Source organism: Saccostrea cucullata, unplaced genomic scaffold (assembly GCF_032062105.1).
Source record: "Saccostrea cucullata isolate Sc308-1 unplaced genomic scaffold, CSIRO_AGI_Scuc_v1 ctg4839, whole genome shotgun sequence".
In the NCBI taxonomy this organism is placed as follows: Eukaryota; Metazoa; Mollusca; class Bivalvia; order Ostreida; family Ostreidae; genus Saccostrea; species Saccostrea cuccullata.
The window spans coordinates 49,056-69,559 of NW_026937116.1; the positions used below are offsets into that span (position 1 = coordinate 49,056).

General features: G+C 35.4%; 2 protein-coding genes across 4 annotated transcripts in view; both read left to right on the plus strand.

The window, feature by feature from the left end:
• LOC134247387 (zinc finger protein 501-like) overlaps positions 1-19,188 on the plus strand; it is a 30,853-nt gene extending 11,665 nt beyond the window's left edge. Inside the window, exons 2-5 of one of the 3 annotated variants that reach the window (XM_062729766.1) lie at positions 388-484; positions 10,738-10,802; positions 13,714-13,830; positions 18,328-19,188. In XM_062729766.1, coding sequence (XP_062585750.1) covers positions 418-484; positions 10,738-10,802; positions 13,714-13,830; positions 18,328-19,188 — 1,110 coding nt within the window. In that variant the 5' untranslated portion in view covers positions 388-417. Of the gene's footprint in view, positions 1-381; positions 485-10,737; positions 10,803-13,713; positions 15,284-18,327 lie in introns of those variants that run through there. The other 2 variants (XM_062729763.1, XM_062729764.1) reach the window with 2 other exon arrangements.
• LOC134247383 (zinc finger protein ZFP2-like) lies at positions 19,188-19,778 on the plus strand. The gene has a single exon (XM_062729760.1). It carries the CDS (start codon positions 19,188-19,190, stop codon positions 19,776-19,778), a length of 591 nt encoding a protein of 196 aa, XP_062585744.1.
• Positions 19,779-20,504: the final 726 nt, after the last annotated feature.

Consider the following 20,504-nt stretch of genomic DNA (forward strand, 5'->3'; position numbering starts at 1 on the left):
ATCTATCGATGATAATTTTTAGAATCGATTGCCGTCGATCTGGGCCTTCAAACGACGATTTTTCGATAGTCAGCGACTATTGTAACAACACAAGTGTTTGATATGCCATATATAAGGCGTATCACTATGTCACTTCCTTAAGAAAAGTTACAACAATGGAAATTGATATTTTTACCAACTTTTATGTGAACTTATAATGTAATATTCAAAATTTAATTTAAATAATTAATTTTCAGTATTTGAAATATATTCATTTTGAGTCCTTCTGGGTTCCTTTTGGGTTCTTTTTGGGTCCTTTTGGGTAAATCGACGCACCCGTTTCTGTTAATTTTTTTTCCGCTGAGAGTGATGCATTGCCAAATAAATTATTTGTTTACTAAGTTGCAGATTTGGGACTAGAGCAATAACTAGGTCATAATGGCAGATTTCAAGTCCATGCATAGACCTTATACTGAAGACCCCATGTCTGATATGGAGTTCACTGGTTTGTATAATTATATCCCCCGCAAACGATGTTTTGGGGGGGTATATTGGAATCACCATGTCCGTCTGTCTGTCCGTCCGTCTGTCTGTAGACGAGATTTTGTCTGGACCATTACTCAGAAACTATCAGAAAGACTGGTCTGAAAATTTGTACACATATTATTCACCATATGAAGGTGTGCACCTGGCATTTTCAACTTGATTCGATTATTATGTTGAATTTTACAGGCGTTTTTTCATTTTTAGCTCACCTCAACGAAGTTGGGGGGAGCTTATGTGATACCCTCGGCGTCGGCGTCGGTGTCGGTGTCGGCGTCGGCGTCCCAGGTTAAGGTTAAGTTTTTTGGAGCAGTTTTCTTTTTAATTACTTCTGTGTCCTATACTGATTAGACATGCATGGAAGATGGTTTTAGTGTGTTTTATTGTACCAGACAAAGTTTCAGATGCTGCAATTTCAGCAAAGGAATGACCAGGTTAATGTTTTTGGAGCAGGTTAACGTTTTTGGTGCAGTTTTTGGTGTGGGTTTCATTTCCAAGTAACTATAAGCCGTATGTTGACCAAACTTGCATGGATGATACATCTAAGGATGCATACTACCGGGCTTGCTTCGGATGCTGAATCTGACCTACATTTTCCGGTTGAGTGAACAGGTAAAAGTTTTTGGTGCAGGTTTCATTTCCAAGTAACTGTAAGCCGTATGTTGACCAAACTTGCATGGATGATACATCTAAGGATGCATACTACCGGGCTTGCTTCGGATGCTGAATCTGACCTACATTTTCCGGTTGAGTGAACAGGTTAAAGTTTTTGGTGCAGGTTTCATTTCCAAGTAACTATAAGCCGTATGTTGACCAAACTTGCATGGATGATACATCTAATGATGCATACTACCGGGCTTGCTTCGGATGCTGAATCTGACCTACATTTTCCGGTTGAGTGAACAGGTTAATGTTTTTGGTGCAGGCTTCATTTCCAAGTAACTTTAAGCCCTATGTTGACCAAACTTGCATGGATGATACATCTAAGGATGCACACTACCGGGCTTGCTTCGGATGCTGAATCTGACCTACATTTTCCAGTTGAGCGAACAGGTTAATGTTTTTAATGCAGGTTTCATTTGCAAGTAACTTTAAGCCCTATGTTGACCAAACTTGCATGGATGATACATCTAAGGATGCACACTACCAGGCTTGCTTCGGATGCTGAATCTGACCTACATTTTCCGGTTGAGTTAATAGTTAAAAGTTTTTGGTGCAGGTTTCATTTCCAAGGAACTATGAGTTCTTTAATGACCAGTCTTGCATAGATGATTCATCTAAGGATGCATACTTCCAGGCTTGCTTCGGATGCTGAATCTGACCTACTTTTTGTGGATGAGTGAAAATGTTAGTTTTGATGCATGTTTCATTTCCAATAAACTATGAGCCCTATAATGAGCAAACTTGCATGGATGATACATCTAAGGATGCACACTAATGGACTTGCTTCAGATGCTGAATTGGACATACATTTTTCAGATAATAGACAAGGTAAAAGTTATGGTTGCAGGTCTATTACCAAAAACTATAAGGCTTATATAACATTGTATAAACCAAACTTGCACAAATGCTGCATCAAGAGATGAAAACTCTCAAATTTGCTTCAGATGCTGGATTTTCATTACATTTTCATGAAGAAGAAGTAGTTTAAATTTTTTATGTAGGTCTATTTCAAAGTATCAGATCAAAATTGCTTTTAAAAATATTTTCATTTTTGGAATGTATACTTTTTGTTGGTTAATTGTGTGACTTTGCCTTACTTAAAGACAACATTCGTTGAGGTGAGCTCTGTAATCTCTGATTACCTATGTTTATTTTGTGGTTTTGTCCGAACCGTTTCTCAGAAACTATTGCAAGGATTAATCTGAAAATTTGTACACTTATTATTCACCATATAAAGGTGTGCACCTGGAATTTTCAAATCTTTTCGTTCATTTTTCTGCATTTTACAGGGTTTTTTTTATTTTAAGGACATACGCAACGTACCTTACCTACTGATAATTTTCCAAGATATTCTGAATTTAAACTTATAATATCATTATATGTTCTTAGACAAAAGATCAGCATGTGTTACCAAGTATTTTGAAAAAATATCGAATTTTGAAAATTTTTACATTATTCAAATAATAATGTACAAAAATTATAATTTAATAAAACATGAATTTCAGATTTTTTTTTCACCAAAAAATGTATAAGAAGAAGTGTATAAACATGATAAATCAATTAATACTTATTATTAAGGATATTGCACATATGTCCTTTATTTAGTGGAACTCTTCAACTTAAGAGAAGAATCCAAAAAAGTTTAAACTACGCTGCGTATGACCTTAATTGGCTTGTTCTTTTTGGGCTCATGTATAAGGTTTAAGACATAGAATCTAGAATATCTGTACAAAAATGTGAACTACAGCTTAAAACTACTCATAAAAACTTTAAAAAAAGAAACATCATCAAGTGTAAAAACAGTTTTTACATTGCACAGAAGATAATGTAATTTCATTTTTCTCCTAGAAATAATGACTGGACATGCATCCAGTTAAAGATAGATTAATGAGTTTGGTGTGGGAAGTTGAACATTAAGGCATCTTATTATCAACCATATGTTATCTCCTGGGAATCGGGCAGAAGAATTATAGATCTCTCTTTTCTTATTCTCTTAATTGCAATTTATTGTCTGTCAAAGCACTTCATCACTGGATGACCAGCTCTTTATTTTCAAAATAGATTTGATATAAAGTTATCAAGATTAATTTGATTTTGTATAATATGTATTGATTTCTTTTTTCAACAATCAGTTTGCAGAGTGTCATAACACATAACTGCAATATATTTTTTTCAATGCAGAAATAAAAAAAAATAAAACAAAAAAATATTACAACATATTACAATGGAATTGCAATGTATTGGTATTGATGATTCATTTGGTTGTACCTTTGTTTCATTCATTCAGAAACATGATGAACAATTATATTTCACTAGTAAATTGTGAACACCTCTAGATCCATAAAGTATTTTTGAATTGGCACCTTCTCTGAAAAACCCAGAGGTGTATTTGTCCCTATTGGACAGTTCTAGTTTTTAGCTCACCACAACGAAGTTGGGGGGAGCTTATGTGATACCGTCGGTGTCGGCGTCCCGGGTTAAGGTTAAGTTTTTTGGAGCAGTTTTCTTTTTAAGTACTTCTATGTCCTATATTGATTAGATATGCATGGAAGATGTTGCTAGTGTGTTTCATTGTACCAGTCAAAGTTTCAGATGCTGCAATTTCAGCAAAGGAATGACCAGGTTAATGTTTTTGGTGCAGGTTAACATTTTTGGTGCAGTTTTTGGTGTAGGTCTCATTTCCGAGTAACTAAAAGCCCAATGTTGACCAAACTTACATGGATGATACATCTTAGGATGCATACTACCAGCCTTGCTTCGGTTGCTGAATCTGACCTACATTTTCCGGTTGAGTGAACAGGTTAAAGTTTTTGGTGAACGTTTCATTTCGAAGATATTATGAGCCCTATAATAACCAAACTTGCATGGATGGTACATCTTAGGATGTATTCTACTAGACTTGCTTCTGATGCTGAATCTGACCTACATTTTCCGGTTGAGTGAACAGGTTAAAGTTTTTGGTGCAGGTTTCATTTCCAAGTTACTATGAGACATATAATGACCAAACTTACATGGATGATACATCTTAGGATGCATACTACCAGCCTTGCTTCGGATGCTGAATCTGACCTACATTTTCCGGTTGAGCGAACAGGTTAAAGTTTTTGGTGAAGGTTTCATTTCGAAGATACTTTGAGCCCTTTAATGACCAAACTTGCATGGATGGTACATCTTAGGATGCATTCTACTAGACTTGCTTCGAATGCTGAATCTGACCTACATTTTCCGGTTGAGTGAACAGGTTAAAGTTTTTGGTGCAGGTTTCATTTCTAAGTTACTATGAGACATATAATGACCAAACTTACATGGATGATACATCTTAGGATGCATACTACCAGCCTTGCTTCGGATGCTGAATCTGACCTACATTTTCCGGTTGAGTGAACAGGTTAAATTTTTGGTGAAGGTTTCATTTTCAAGGTACAGTGTACTATGAACCCTATAATGACTAAATTGCATGGATGGTACATTTTAGGATGCATACTACCAGCCTTGCTTCGGCTGCTGAATTTGACCTACATTTTCTGGACGAGTAAACAGGTTAAAGTTTATGGTGCAGGACTCATTTCCAAGTAACTTTGAGCCCTATAATGACCAAACTTGCATGGATGGTACATCTAAAGGTGCATTCTACTAGGCTGGCTTCGGATGCTGAATCTGACCTACATTTTCTGGATTACTGGAAAGGTTAATTTTTATACCCCCGCTCCGAAGGAGAGGGGGGTATACTGTTTTACCCTTGTGTGTCTGTCTGTCTGTCTGTCCGTGTGTCCGTCCGTAACAAATTTTCGTCGCAGTTTTCTCAGCAACTACTCATCGTAGATGCTTGAAATTTTAACACAATCTTCTCTGAGGTATGCCATATGATGGGATACATTTTCGCTCAAATCCATTATTAACTTCCTGTTTGTCGGAGCGTCTGTTCGTTTCATACATATAACAAATTTTCGTCGCGCTTTTCTCAGCAACTACTCATCGTAGATGCTTGAAATTTTAACACAATCTTCTCTGAGGTGTGCCATATGGTGGGATACATTTTCATTTAAATCTGATGTCAACTTCATGTTTGTCTGTGTGTCTGTCCGTTTCATACATAACAAATTTTCGTCACATTTTTCTCAGCAACTACTCATCGTAGATACTTGAAATTTTAACACAATCTTCTGTGAGGCATACTATATGGTGGGATACATTTTCAATCAAATCCAATGTCAACTTCCTGTTTGTCTGTGTGTCTCTCAGTTTCATACATAACAAATTTTCATCGCAGTTTTCTCAGCAACTACCCATCGTAGATGCTTGAAATATTAACACAATCTTCTCTGAGGCATGCCATGTGGTGGGATACATTTTCACTCAAATCGAACATCAACTTCCTGTTTGTCTGTGTGTTTGTCCGTTTCATACATAACAAATCTTTGTCACAGTTTTCTCATTAGTTATTCATAGCGGATGCTTGAAATTTTTTTTACACTCTTTGTTGAGGCATGCTATTATGGTGGGATTAATTTTGATATGAATCTGATGTCATCTTCATATTTTTCTTTGCATCTGGCTGTAATTGAACTTATTATATTAACATGATAGTGCTTATTTACATCAGAGCGGGGGTATTACTAGTGAGCATTGGCTCACAGATTTCTTGTTTTATACAGGTTTCATTTGCAAGTAACTTTAAGCCCTATGTTGACCAAACTTGCATGGATGATACATCTTAGGATGCACACTAATGGACTTGTTTCAGATGCTGAATTCGACATACATTTTCCAGATAATAGACCTCGTAAAAGTTATGGGTGCAAGTCTATCACCAAGAAACTAAAGCTTATATAAACCAGTTGCACAAATGATGCATCAAGGGATGAAAACTCTCAATCTTTCTTCAGATGCTGGATTTTAATTACATTTTCATGATGTAGAACTGGTTTTTAGTTTTTATATAGGTCTATTCCAAAGTATCAAAATTGCATAAATTTTGCATTTTTGGATGTATACTTTTTGTTAGTTAATTTTGTGACGTAATTTGTCTTACTTAAAGACAACACACGTTGAAGTGAGCTCTGTAATCTCTGATTACCTATGTTTAGCTCTACTGGTCAGAGAGCTTATGCGATAGTAAGGTGTCCGTCGTCCGTCCTTCTGTCTGTCGGTCTGTCTGTAAACAATTTTTCAAAATGCTACTCCTCCTACAGTTTTCAGTATAACTTGGCACATTTATATGTAAATTACACTAAGATACATAAAATAGTGCATCGGTTTTTGATTTCAATGAAAGGTGTTGCCATGGTTACTAAAAATAAAATTTTCTATGAAATTCCTTTAAAATGCTACTCCTCCTCAATTTTGATGTGATTTCAATATTACTTGGCACACAAGTAGACTACACTAAGATACATAAAATAGTGCATCCGTTTTTGATTATGATGAATGGTGTTGCCATTGTTACTAAAAATAGAATTTTCTGTGAAATTCCTTCAAAACGCTTCTCCTCGTACAGTTGTGGTGTGATGTCAATATTACTTGGCACACAAGTAGACTAACTAAGATTCATTAAATAGTGCATCGGTTTTTAATTTCGATGAATGGTGTTGCCATGGTTACTAAAAATAGAAATGTCTGTGAAATTCCTTTAAAACCCTTCTCTTTCTACAGTTTTGGTCTAATGGCAATTGCTTCTTTTCTCATCCTTTGTTATAAGTACAAACCAGTAGAGCTACAGTCTCGACAGAGACTTCTGGTTTACAGAAAAAGCCTCAAATTTATGGAAGGGAATTACCGCCAAAAGTCTATGTATCTTGCTTTTATTCTTATTCTGCCTACTTCTTTATGCTTTGTTATTATTGTAATTATATGTCACTTTATTGTTTTCATATTCGTCTTTATTACATTCCACTTTGACTTTTATCATTCTTCATTTTGTCTTTACTTCTATGTTGCTTTATTCTTGTAAATTCATTTTACTTTCTTTTAAACTTAAACAGTTTCTTTAATAAATTATTAGCATTATCTCTACTGAGAATGTTAATTCAATCACGCTAACAATGAAGCATATTCAATGAAGACGAATGGAAGTTGTCAAACCGTCAAAATTTAGTGCGACATTATAACGCTAGGTGGCGTGGTGTTCGCTACGAGTGTTGGTAAAACTATATAAGAAAACCCGGGTCGGGTTATTTGAGATTCTTTAATACGCCTTAATACTTTATCAATCGAACTTCTGAAGGCCAGATCCGATCTCCCAATCCAATGATGGAAACTCCATATTTATTTTCTCTGGGCACACAGGAATAGCGGTTTCTTTTTTCAGACATAACTTTATTCTATACTATGTTCACTCAAAGGCCGACCCACTTTTTGTAAGAGTAAGGGTCAAATAAGTAAATGTAGTACGTATAGTAGGAAGAAAATTTAAATTTGATTCTATAGAAGTTGAATCTAACTCAAAACCCACCCCGCCCCCGAAATAGGATTTCATTGGCGTCGGAAGCTAATTGAAAGTTGGGGGGGGTAAATATATAAGAATTTTTTTAGACCTTCAAAAAAAAAAAAAACTGACAAGCAAAAGAAAAAAAAAAAGAAAAGAAATGTCCATTTTCCAAACACAAAAATCCTATTTCGTGAGGAGGGGTGGGGGTGGGTTGAAGGTTCGAACTCCACTGCCAAATTTTTTTTCCAAATACCACCACTTTCCCCATTTTATACCTTTACTGCATCGTGTCCATGGAAAGTGGGGGGGGGGGGGCTAAAGCTACGCATGAATGTTCAATGTCTATACTAAGTCTATCTTTGGAAAGAAGTGGGGGCTAAGCCCCCCCCCCTCCCCGGTACGAACGAACACCTAGGTATTTTCACGTTTGGACAATTTCCTGGGGTTTATTTTGCGCTTGTCAAGTTGTTTTCAGCCGGGTTGCTTGAATAGTTATTCTCTTGTTGCCCCCCTCCGCACTTTCAAAAACGATGCTACGTCACTGTTTTCTCGCTTTACTAAAGTTATTTCAAATTGTTGGATATATGAATTACAGTTTAATTGTTATAAAAATGTTAAAGATTTTGAAACTAGTTAACCCTTATAAATTGGGTTGTTTTTTCAGAACCTTCCACTGAACTGAACTTTATTTCAAGACAGATAGTAACTGCTGATGCGCGTGATTCTAGGGACAGGGCTTTGCAAAGGAGTGAGAAGCGTTAAGGGTAGGCAGGCGCGGATCCAGAATTTTTTTCCAGGGGGGGGGGGGGTTCCACCCAGTCAAAAAAAATCCAATCCCAGAAATTTCTTGACAAGCATAAAAAGAAGAAAAAAAAACCTAAACTTGTTCAAACGTCAAAATTCTATTTCATGGGGGGGGGGGGGGGGGGGGTAACTTTTGTCCTTGTTTTAGTAACCTTGTTAATTCCAAGGGGTCCTACCCCCCTCTAGATCCGCGCATGGGAGGCGAAGTTGGAACCAGACTACATGCACCCAGGCATACTAGAAACACCCCGGTCTTTTTTTTCTGCGTTAATATCTTATATTAAAATAGCACTTTTCAATAAAGAAAGAAATATCTTTAGTACGCACCGTGTTTGTCATCAACCAGGAGAGCTAAAAAAAATCTTAAAGCTCGAAAATTCTATTTGGTGATGGTGGAGGGGGGGGGGGTGTCGTCAACTTTTTGTCAGTAATAAATTTTACTCATATGCCACTAAGTACATGACTTTTAAGATATAAATTGACTATTAGTACTGCAAGAAAAAGTGCAAGGGATGGGGGCAACAAGCCTTTCGCTGAACTTTTCCAGTAGTAAAAACTTACGTTTAGGTAAATGTTTCGTGGCCACCATCCCCTCTACCGATGAAACTTACCCCATAGGAGGTCGTCCACCCGGAAGTCAGTATATATATATTGAGACTTTGGTGGTGTGATTGTACATTGTATAGTTTCTTTTTCGAGAATTTTCACTCAAATGGAGAAGCCACCTCTTGCCGGTGGAGAGCTGCAAATTTGTCCTATATACTAGTACTCGGCACTTATAGCCATTGAGCAGTGAGGGCCAGCACCTACTGCGACACGGGACCTCGGATAATACGGTCTAGATCTCATCCGAAGGACCGAACTCCACATCCTATAGTGGGATTCGAACCCACGACGTATTGGTCGACTCCTTACTTCTGTACTACGTAACTCTATATAGAGCAGACGCCGTAACCACAGTGCAACTCGGGCGACTGCATCCAAGGGGGGGGGGGGAGAGTCATCCATATGTACTCGTGAAGTTTATCTATGTTTAACTAAATGATTAAAATGATTTAATTATAAAACACTATTAAAATGATATTATTAAATATTTATTCATACAGAACCAGGGACCTATATATTAGTATATAGGTCCCTGATAGAACGGATAACTTTTCTTCAAAAATTGAAAACGTTAGTATATATAAACATTGTTTTACGATAAAGAAAAACTATTCGGGGTAGGGGTTGCTAGGAATGGGGGCAAATTGCTATGTATAGCGAGATTTCCCACAGAAGACTAGCTATATATTGAAACTTCCCCGAGGGAAGTCCCACTGTATAGTCTTCCGAAGGAAGCATCACTATGTAGTCATTCTTCCAGGGGAAATCTTACCATCTAGCGAGACTTCCGAGGGAATGGCATGTATCGGGTACATACCTGGACTTATAACAAACATCAGTCTTTTAAAAATTTAAGTTTGATTAATAAAATTGAAAAAACTCGGATAACCCCGGCCCGGGTTTGCTTACCTACTTTTACCAATACTCTTTGCGAACACCCCTGCCACCTAGCGTTATAATGCGGCACTAAATTCGGACAACTTGTATTCGTCTTCATTGAATATGCTTCATTGTTTGCGCGATTGAGTTAACGTTCGTAATAGTTATAATCATTTAAGAAGCTATATCAATTTAAAAGAAAGTAAAATGAATTTACAAGAATAAAGCAACATAGAAGTAAGGACAAAATGAAGAAGGATAAAAGTCAAAGTGAAATGTAATAAAGACGAATATGAAAACAATAAAGTGACATATAATTACAATAATAACAAAGCATAACGAAGTAGGCAGAATAAGAATAAAAGCAAGATACATAGACTTTTGGCGGTAATTCCCTTCCATACAAATTAGCCAATTTCAAGGACAATTTTCCTTTAGAAAACAGTGTCCACAGCCATTGCCCACTTTGATTTTTTGATATGTTGTGCAAAAAACAACAAAAAGTCATATATCTCAAAATCTTTGTGGGCAATGCCTGTGGACAATATTTTCTAAAAAAAAAAATTCAATTGAATATTGGTGTCTTCTGCAACTTTTGAAGAAAATACAGGGAAATGCCCATGTTTATGACATCACAATTTCCATTTAAAAAACACATTGGAGAAAAATTATGTGCATGATTTTTCTGCATGGAGTTTCAATGTTTCAGAAAGCATTAGTTTGTGTCTTTTACACAAGTTTCATTTTTTAGAAAATCACAGGGCAAGATCTGTATAGAAACCATACCTTGTCCTTTTGTCACTCTGTATCTTACATATTACATGTCTTGATTGTAGTGAAGAAGGAGCCATTTTGGATTTCTGATGCAGAAGAAGAAAACCAACAACTGTTGATAGTGAAGGTAAATATTTTTTTAGCTCTCTTCAATGAAGTTGGAGGTAGCTTAGGCCAAAATAATAAATAATCTTGCTTTCTGTCACTGGACCTACCCTACATTTTACCCTCCGACTCTAAAAGTTTTCATTACATTTTCATTTTTTGGGTATTTATTTTTCTAAAATACTGAAGTCAACCAATGATATTTACAGAATTAATACATCACAAGTGTACAGGATACCTTAACTTTATAAATCTTGATTAACAAACTTGCTTTGTAAACTGTTAACATATCATTTTCTTGTTATTATATGCTATATGTTCTGCATTCATTGAGTTTTGAAAATAATTTTTTTTCTCAAAGTAAATTTTTTTCCCTACCTACCGCCCCTAATTTTTTTGGTCAGGGGACATTAATCAAGAGTATATTTTCTTTTGGCCTTATGTGATACCCTCGTCATTGGCGTCCCAGAATAAAGATTTTGGTGAAGTTTTCTCTTTAAGTACTGCTTTGCCCTACATTAATCAGAGTGGCATGGCAGATGCCTTTAGTGTTTTTATTGTACTTGTCAATGTTTTAGATCCTGCAATTTCGGCAAAGGAATGACCAGATTGATGTTTTTGGTGCTGGTTATAGTTTTTTGTTACAGGCCTCATTTCCAAGTATCTATAAACCTTATGTTGACCAAACTTGCATGGATGATAATGTAAAGAGGAACACTGCTATGTTTTCTTTAATCATGTCAAATGCTGGATCTGACCTACATTTCTGGATGAGTGAATGGGTTGACGTTTTTGGAGCAGGTCACATTTCCAAGGAACTATAAGCTGAATGTAGACCAAACTTGCATGGATCATACATCTAAGAATGCATACCACATTGCTTGCTTCAGATGCTGGATCTGACCTTCTCTTTTAGACGCCGGGGCCATCCTTGAAAATCTTTTTTTTTTTGCGGTAAAGTGACCAACTCACCAAAATCCAACGGACTTGATTTTTTTTATCCTTTCAAAAATCTTTTTTTTTTATGTATCCATTTTCTGTTTTTATCCGATTTATATATATTTATGTCTCCATTGCACCTATGCTGTTTTTATCCAACTGATATATTTTTTGTACACCTTGATTACACTGATGCATTATCTTTTCCCCATGTACTTTTAAACCGTCTTTGTGATCTACATACTTAGAGATTGTGTTCGAGAAGGTTGTTGGAAATATTGACTCTATAGTTCAGAAAATTTCAATCAAAAGATAGGTCACTGCAGCTGTGACCTACTAATGGTATTTTATAATTACAATATATTCAGTCTTGACAGACTGAATATTATTGAACTTTGTCAGTTGATGCATTTTGGGTCTTTCATGTGTGATACTAATAGAGTTAGAGGCTTCTTATAGAAGTAATAGATTGTACAATTTATCAGAACAGCGATTCAAGGCCCTTGGGCCTCTTGTATGGATTAGTGACTAGTTTGAAGTTATTGGATAACTTTCTTCCCAAATAATTGCAAGTCCTCTCAGATAAAAATTGCATAAATGTTGCATCTTTGGATGTGCATAAGTAGATTATTATTTTAACATGTTAGATATGCCACTTTGCCTTACTTCAATAAAACATTCATAGAGATGAGCTCTGTAATCACTGTCTTACATTAAATTTAAAAAAAAATAAGTATTTACAAAAAAATGTTCTACGGTAGAAAGTGCAGATCATGCATTTATCTCTTGGGAATAATGAGTGCACACGCATCCATCATCATTATCATCTTCCTTGTGTAGGGCAGCAACAAACTTCCTCCACCCTTGTCTGTCTTGGGCTAGCCTTGTCAACGATCCCCAGGTCTGGTGCATTGCCTTCATCTCTCCTTCTACTGTCCTTCGCCATGATGTTCTAGGCCTCCCCCTCTTTCTTTTGCCCTCTGGTGTCCATTGCAGTGTTGTTTTAGTTGTAAATACTACCCAGGTAAATAAAGTTTTCTGACTGGCGTTGTTCCTCCCCATTGACCTTATCAGGGACAGGCAATTCCACATTAAGTTTTGTTGTCTCTCTTTTCTTTGTTCTGATGTGCAGTCCCACTTGCTGTCCCTATGTTTGCAACCTGTTGGTCTTCTCTTGGATATGCTTGTGTGTATGAGACATGTATGAGTCCAAATCCTCTAGTGTTGAAAACAGGCCCCAGTGGATCCCCCGTCTTCTGTTGTCTTGTTGCACAAGCATCCAGTTAAAGATTTATTAACAAGTTCATTGCTGGAAGGCGTAATGTCATATCTGTAGAGCATCTCTGATCAAGCAGCTCTTATCTGCATCCTTTGGGAATTAGACAAGAGCTGTTGGTCAGTTTATAGCATATGTCATTTGAAAAAAAATATGCATGAAACAAAAGTTAAAGACCTTAATTAAAATTGTTTTAATTGAGAGAATCAATTATAATTTTCGGAAAATTTTTACTTAACATGTATTTATTTACCCTCATTGAGAACAGGGAGAAGACTAATGGAAGGTCTCTCACTAAATCTTATTTTTCTTATACATAGCCATTGGTAGCAAATTGAAAGTGAAAATGTTTTGATTTTGTCCCAAATTTAATGCACGTTGAAAAACATTTTTTCAAAGTGTGTTGTAACAGAGCTCATTACTCACTCTAGTTTGCACTACAGCCATAAATATTTGATTAGAGAGAAAATAACGTCACGTTTACAGATAAATGGGCACCAATTCAAGGTTCCAAGTCATATATACAATATTTCCAACCAAAACTAAGTATTTTCGATTTTAAAAATTAAAAGAGTCAAGAGTTTTTATTGACCCTTGCTCTTTGACCCAGTTTTTAAAGTTAATGTTTATGTGTTAAATTTTTTTATTCCTACATGAAATATAATCAGAGCAGTGCCCTGTGGAGCAGTGAAACTCATTTCTTTGTCATTTTTTGCAGAAGGAGAGGAGAGATTTTGAACCCCATTCAAATATTCAGAACGATACTGAAAAATTACAGAACTATTGTTCAGATGAAGATCAAACTGGAAGTTTAGAAAGACACATCAACACAGATGTAAGTAAACAGCCATTAAGGCGTAACAGTTGGAAAGGTTCAACTAGTTCAGATCAATTACAGAGACAAATAAGTTGTCAAACCAGGGAGGAAAGTTTTAAGTGTGAAATTTTTGGAAAGGCATTGTCTGTATCAGATGACTTTGCTGTCTACATGAGGACACAAACTGGTAATGAATCTTATTGTTCCGATGCGTTTGAAAAAATGTTTAAACAAACTGGTACCTTACAAAGAAATATGAGGACACACACAGATAATAATAGTCTTTATAAATGTGATTTGTGTGAAAAACCCTTCAACCAATTTTCTGGTTTAAAAAAGCATGTGAGGATACATACAGGTGATAAACCTTATAAATGTGAAATGTGTGGAAAGTTATTTTCTGAATTAGGCAACTTGCAGAAACACATGAGGACACATACTGGTGATAAGCCTTATAAATGTGATGTATGTGAGAAGACATTCCTCCGCGTGGATGTTTTACACAACCACATGAGAATACATACAGGTGATAAATCGTATAAATGTGATGTATGTGGAAAGGCATTCAACTGGCCAGGAAACTTACTAACACACATGAAGATACACACAGGTGATAAACATTATAAATGTGATAAGTGTTGGAAGTCATTCCATCAGTCATATAACTTTAAGAGACACATGAGGACACATGCAGATGATAAACCTTATAGATGTAATATGTGTGAAAGAGCTTTCAAGGAAGCTCAGTCCTTAAAGGACCATATGATGATACATACAGGTGAAAAACCTTACAGATGTGTCGTATGTGGACAGACATTCAGCAGATCTAATAGCTTAAAAATACACATGAGGATGCATACAGGTGAAAAACCTTATAAATGTGATATATGTGGAAAAGCATTCATCTGGTCATGTCATTTAAAGAGACACATGAGGACACATACAGGTGAAAAACCTTATACATGTGATGTGTGTGGGAAGGCATTTAACCGTTCAAGTACCAAACAGAGACACATGAGGATACACACAGGAGATAATTCATATGGATGTGATGTGTGTGGACAGACATTTAGCAGACGATATATCTTAAAGAATCATATAAAGACACATCAGATGATAACCTAAAAACGAAGTGTACACAGTCAGTCATATGACATAGAAATTAACTCACCTGTTAATGTGTGGTGTCTCAAAATCAGATTCGTCAAAGAAGAAAATAAACAGACGGATATCACAAATTTCAATGTTTAACCACATTAACCAAAAACAAAAAAATACTTCAAAAGTCTAAAAAAAAAAAATTGTATTTTTTTTTTGACATCTGTATCAACATAAATAAGAATATGACCCAAGTGTGCACGGGTTGATATTGTTATGAAATTGATGGATCCATGTGCTTATGATATTTACAAAATAGGTACGAGGGGCATTTTAAAAGTCCTGAGAATAGTTTAATAAAAATGTAACCGTTTCACGGAATTTATTGAGTTTAATTTCATTGGAACGATCAGCAAAATATACACATTTAGTGACTCAACTTTGTAATGCTTATGATTTAATAACTTTGGAAATGATGTCAGAATATTGAATGTTAAGCATACTGAAAAGCACGTTTTTATACGCCCGTCTTAAGACGGGACGTATTATGTTATAGGCTTCGTGTCCGTCCGTCTGTCTGTCTGTCTGTTAGCTTTTTCGTTTCCGGCTCATAACTTTAATACTACTAGGCCTAGGATTATCAAACTTTGTCATCTGATGCATCTTGGGTAGAAGGTGTGTCGCGCACAAAATGTAGGTCGCTCTGACCTTTAATTAAGAAGTTATAGCCAAATATGGAAAAATCCTTTCCGGCCCATAACTAGAAAACCATAAGACCTACAATCATCAAACTTGGCCAATTTATGCTTCTTAGGTAGAAGGTGTGTCGCGACCTATTTCAAGGTCACTGTGACCTTTAATTTAAGTGATTTTTTTAAAAAAAAATGTGTCTTTTTACTATTCATTTACACATCCCAAATAATGTAAGAGTCTTGCACTGTTCTTATTAAAAAAGCATTAAATCAAGAAAATACTTATTTTTTCTAAGCATATACTTGACAGCAATCTATAACAAATATAATGTATGTCAGAGAAATCCTGCCTCTCCCATGAGTGTAATTATCAAGCACTGGTCAAGAAGAATTTTGATAACAGAAAATTGCATGTCAAATTAGAGAGAAATTAATGGGTTTTGAGTGCAAGGAGCCAACTGACAGAGCATTGCTGTTATCTATATTCCTTTGAGTATTGGGCAAATGGGTAAGCCTGTTTGATTAAAAATAGCTTTTGTTGACTAGCTGAAGTTTTAAAATGAATTTGATGAAAAGTAATTAAAACTAATTTGATTTGCATAATAGACTAATCTGATATTATGTAATATTATTAATTTAAAAACTAATTTTATGGGGTGGGATGGAATCAGCATGTCCATATGAATTACATATTAAAACCTGTCGGACATTAAATCTCAACCAAAAAAAAAAAAAAAAATCTTTGAGTATTTTATATGTTTTTAAAAAAAAATTATAGTAGATAGTGCAGACCCATTCATCTCTTGGTAGTAAAGAGTAGACAAGCATTCAGTTAAAGATTAATTAATGAGTTCAATTTTGGAAGGCTAGCTGTCTCAGTCGCTCTGATTAAGCTGTACCCTTTGGGGATTAGACAGAGGAACTGTTGGTCATTTGATGGCCAGCATTTTCTTTTCAAAATTAATTTGGTATAGATTAAGTTGTTAAGACTAATTTGGTGATGGGCATTTGACAAGGTCTAACACAACCAGCACAGAAATCTATCGGTGATGTAATATTTATTATAATTGATGCCTACATCACAGGGGATGGATAAATATTTTAAGGAATGGAAAAATCATCAAAATCTTAGAATCAAGGTTGATGTGATTTTCTTGCACCTAAACTGTTCAAGAAAATTGTGTAATTTTTTGACGGGCGTATCATGCTGTGGCGCGGCACTTTATTAATCTACATGTGACAATCGCAATCGGAAAAGTGTTGCAAAAGGCTTATTTGAAAAAAAAAAATTCAAAGAAAATTTTGATTTGCAAAGAAGTAGAGTAAGACTTTGGTTCTGTTTATCAGCAAATTCATATTTCATGTTTTGTTTACTGGTACGGTTAATATGTCCTGTTGTGTCATCATAGACAATCATTTTAGATTTTTATTTACATGATACAGCTGTATTTTCGGTCTTTCATATATCTCCCCATTGTATGGAATGAATCATAGCCTGTATAAAACTGAGTACATTGATTCAGTTTTCTGCAAATATATTTTGATAAAAAGTGCTCTTACTGTTTATGAATAAAATGTACAAAGTCTCACTCACTGCTGTTTTATACTTTTGCCTCCAAACAATGAATGAAAAACAGACGAGTAGAAATCTTATTTTTTTCCATGCATTAATATTTTCGGATATGTTAAGAAAAACGAGTTTACAAATGCACCGGCGCCATTTTAGATTTTACAAGAAAATACGGGGCACACTTAACTAACTTCTCTTGAGCCTTCATCGATCTCATGCGTTTGGATAAAACACCTGACGAATTTTTGCCATCAAATTTTGTAACACGATCGCATATTCATCTTTGATTGTCAGCATCTTCAAATGCTACCATGATTAAAAATATTGTATTATTCATTTATTAGGTACAAAATATGGTCGATATATTTTGAATACCTTAAAGTCGATAATGATCATTTTATTGCAAAAAGAATGTGACCTAACTTTGTGCAAAAAAACCATTTGAGCATAGACAGTGCATTGAGCTGTATATATGTTGGCATACAGTCTGTCAAATGACATGGAAATGAACATCAATGAACGACCTGCTAATGTGAAGGTTCATCAAAGAAGAAATGAAGAGATGGATAACACAATTTTTAATATTAAATCACATTTACCAAAAAAGAAAAAAAAAGAAACTATGATGATGTTTTAAAGCATTGATTAGAGAGAAAATTGCGTCATGTTTTATTGATTCATGGTTAGCAAGGGGCCAAGTAAGGAATACAGTCTTTTCAACCTAAACTGAGCAGTTTCGATTTTAAGAAATTCACATGGTAAAAGAAGTCCTTATTTACCCTTGTTCTTTAACCCATTTTTTAAAATTAAAAAACAACTATTACCTTGAATCAGTATAACTTAAGGAGGCTGGGGGTCAACAATTTAACCACAAATTAACCACCAGATTGAACTTATTTTTTTTAGATACGGTATCTTAAGCCAACAACTTTCATTTGGCAAAGAAAAAAATCATACATTTTAGTTTTAATATTGATCACTTTTGTATATCTTTATATGGAGCTCTTCTTTTATAAGAGATTGAAATAGTCTAAAAATGGCTGCCACCCCCAGCCTCTTTAATCTTTATTTGTTTAACTTTTTATCCTTACAATAAACATAATCAGAACAGTGCCTAATGGAGAATTAAAACTGATTTCTTTGTCATATTTGCAGAAGGAAAGGAGCGATTTCGAACCCCATTCAAATATTCAGAAAGATACTGAAAAATTACAGAACTATTGTGCAGACGAAGATCAGACAGGAAATTCCGAAAGACACATCAACACACATGTAAGTAAAAAGCCATTAAAGTGTAACAGTTGGAAAGCTTCAACTAGTTCAGATCACTTACAGGGACAAATAAGTTCTCAAACCAGGAAGGAGAGTTTTAAGTGTGAATTTTGTGGGAAAGCATTATCTGTATCAGATGACTTTGCTGTCTACATGAGGACACAAACTGGTAATGTATCTTATTGTTGTAATGCATGTGAAAAAACTTGGAACCAATCAGGTGCCTTACAGAGAAATACGAGGATACACACAGATAAAGCACTTTATAAATGTGATGTATTTGAGAAGTCATTCAGTGAGTCACAAAACTTGCAGACACACATGAATACACACACAGCTGAAAAGCCTTATAAATGTGAAGTGTGTGAGAAGACATTCAGTTGGCCAGGAAATCTAAAGAGTCACATGAGGACACATACTGGTGAAAAACCATACAAATGTGATGTGTGTGGGAAGGAATTCAACCAGTTACGGCAATTACAGAATCACATGAGGACACATACTGGGGAAAAACCTTACAAATGTGATGTGTGTGGGAAGGCTTTCAACCAGTTACAGCACTTACAGGATCACATGAGGACACATACTGGGGAAAAACCTTATAAATGTGATGTGTGTGAGAAGGCTTTCAAGCAGTCACAGAACTTACGGAGTCACATGAAGACACATACTGGTGTAAAACCTACAAATGTGATGTGTGTGAAAGGAGTTTTTCTGGAGCAAAAGCCCTACAGGACCATATGATGATACATACAGGTGAAAAACCTCACAAATGTTATGTGTGTAGGAAGGCATTCACTCGTTCAAGGGACTTGCAGACTCACACGAGGACACATAGAGGTGAAAAACCATATACATGTGATGTGTGTGGGAAGGCATTCATTCGTTCAAGTGACTTACAGAGTCACAGGAGGATATTACATTCAGAGGATAAACCTTATAAATGTAATATGTGTGGAAAGGCATTCACTCGTTCAGGTAACTTACAGAATCACATGAAGGTCCATACAGGAGAAAAACCTTATACATGTGATGTGTGTGGGAAGGCTTTCAAACAATCAGGTGAATTACAGAAACACATGAGGATACATACAGTTGATAAGCCTTATAAATGTGATGTTTGCCAGAAGGCATTTAACCATTCAAGTAATTTATTGAATCACATGAGGAAACATACAGGTGAAAAACCTTACAAATGTGATGTGTGTGAGAAGACATTCACTCAGTCAAACATCTTACAAGTCACAAGAGGACACATACTGGTGAAAAACCTTATACACATGATGTGTGTGGAAAGGCATTTTACCGTTCAAGTTCCAAACTTAGACACATGAGGATGCATACAGGTGAAAAAACTTATGAATGTGGTGTATGTGGACAAGCATTCGGCAGATTAGATACCTTACAAAAGCACATGAGGATTCATATAGGTAATAACATATAAACGAAGTGTATAGAAGATGGTATAGTCAGTCAAAATGACATGTAAATGAACATCAGTGATATACCTATTAATGTGAGCTGTCTCCAAATCAGATTTATCAAAGAAGAAAATAAGTGACAAATAACAACTTGTTAAAAAAATCCTTAATAAAATCTGAATTATTTTTGACATTATCTTTATAACCATTAAGTAGACTTCGACCTGTATTGCCTATCGGCTTAGCAAAGAATGGGTTAAAATCCCAGTTAGCTATAAATCAAGTCATGAGGTGGAATTACATTGGAGCTATCGAAAATTTTACCTTTCCAAGCAAATTTCATATAAGAAATTAAAATTTTAATTATAAATTATGTACGAAGGTTTCTTTGCACCAGGAGACATAGTTACATGAAAAACAAAGAAAAAAAAAACTTGTGTTGAGTCTTATATCTGGGATGCTTGTGAAAATATGTTTAGCCAATAAGTTAGCTTACAGAAAAATATGGGGACACATACTGGTAAAACATGTTATTAATGTGATTTGTGTGAATAAAAAAGCTTTCAAGCGATTTTATAACTAAAGGGTACAAACCGATTATAAAATCTCGTAAAAATGATGTGTATGGAAGGTGTTCAG

Bases quoted from the DNA above. Each gene is read 5' to 3' on its own strand.
- LOC134247383 (XM_062729760.1), top strand. From the start codon at position 19,188: ATGATACATACAGGTGAAAAACCTCACAAATGTTATGTGTGTAGGAAG.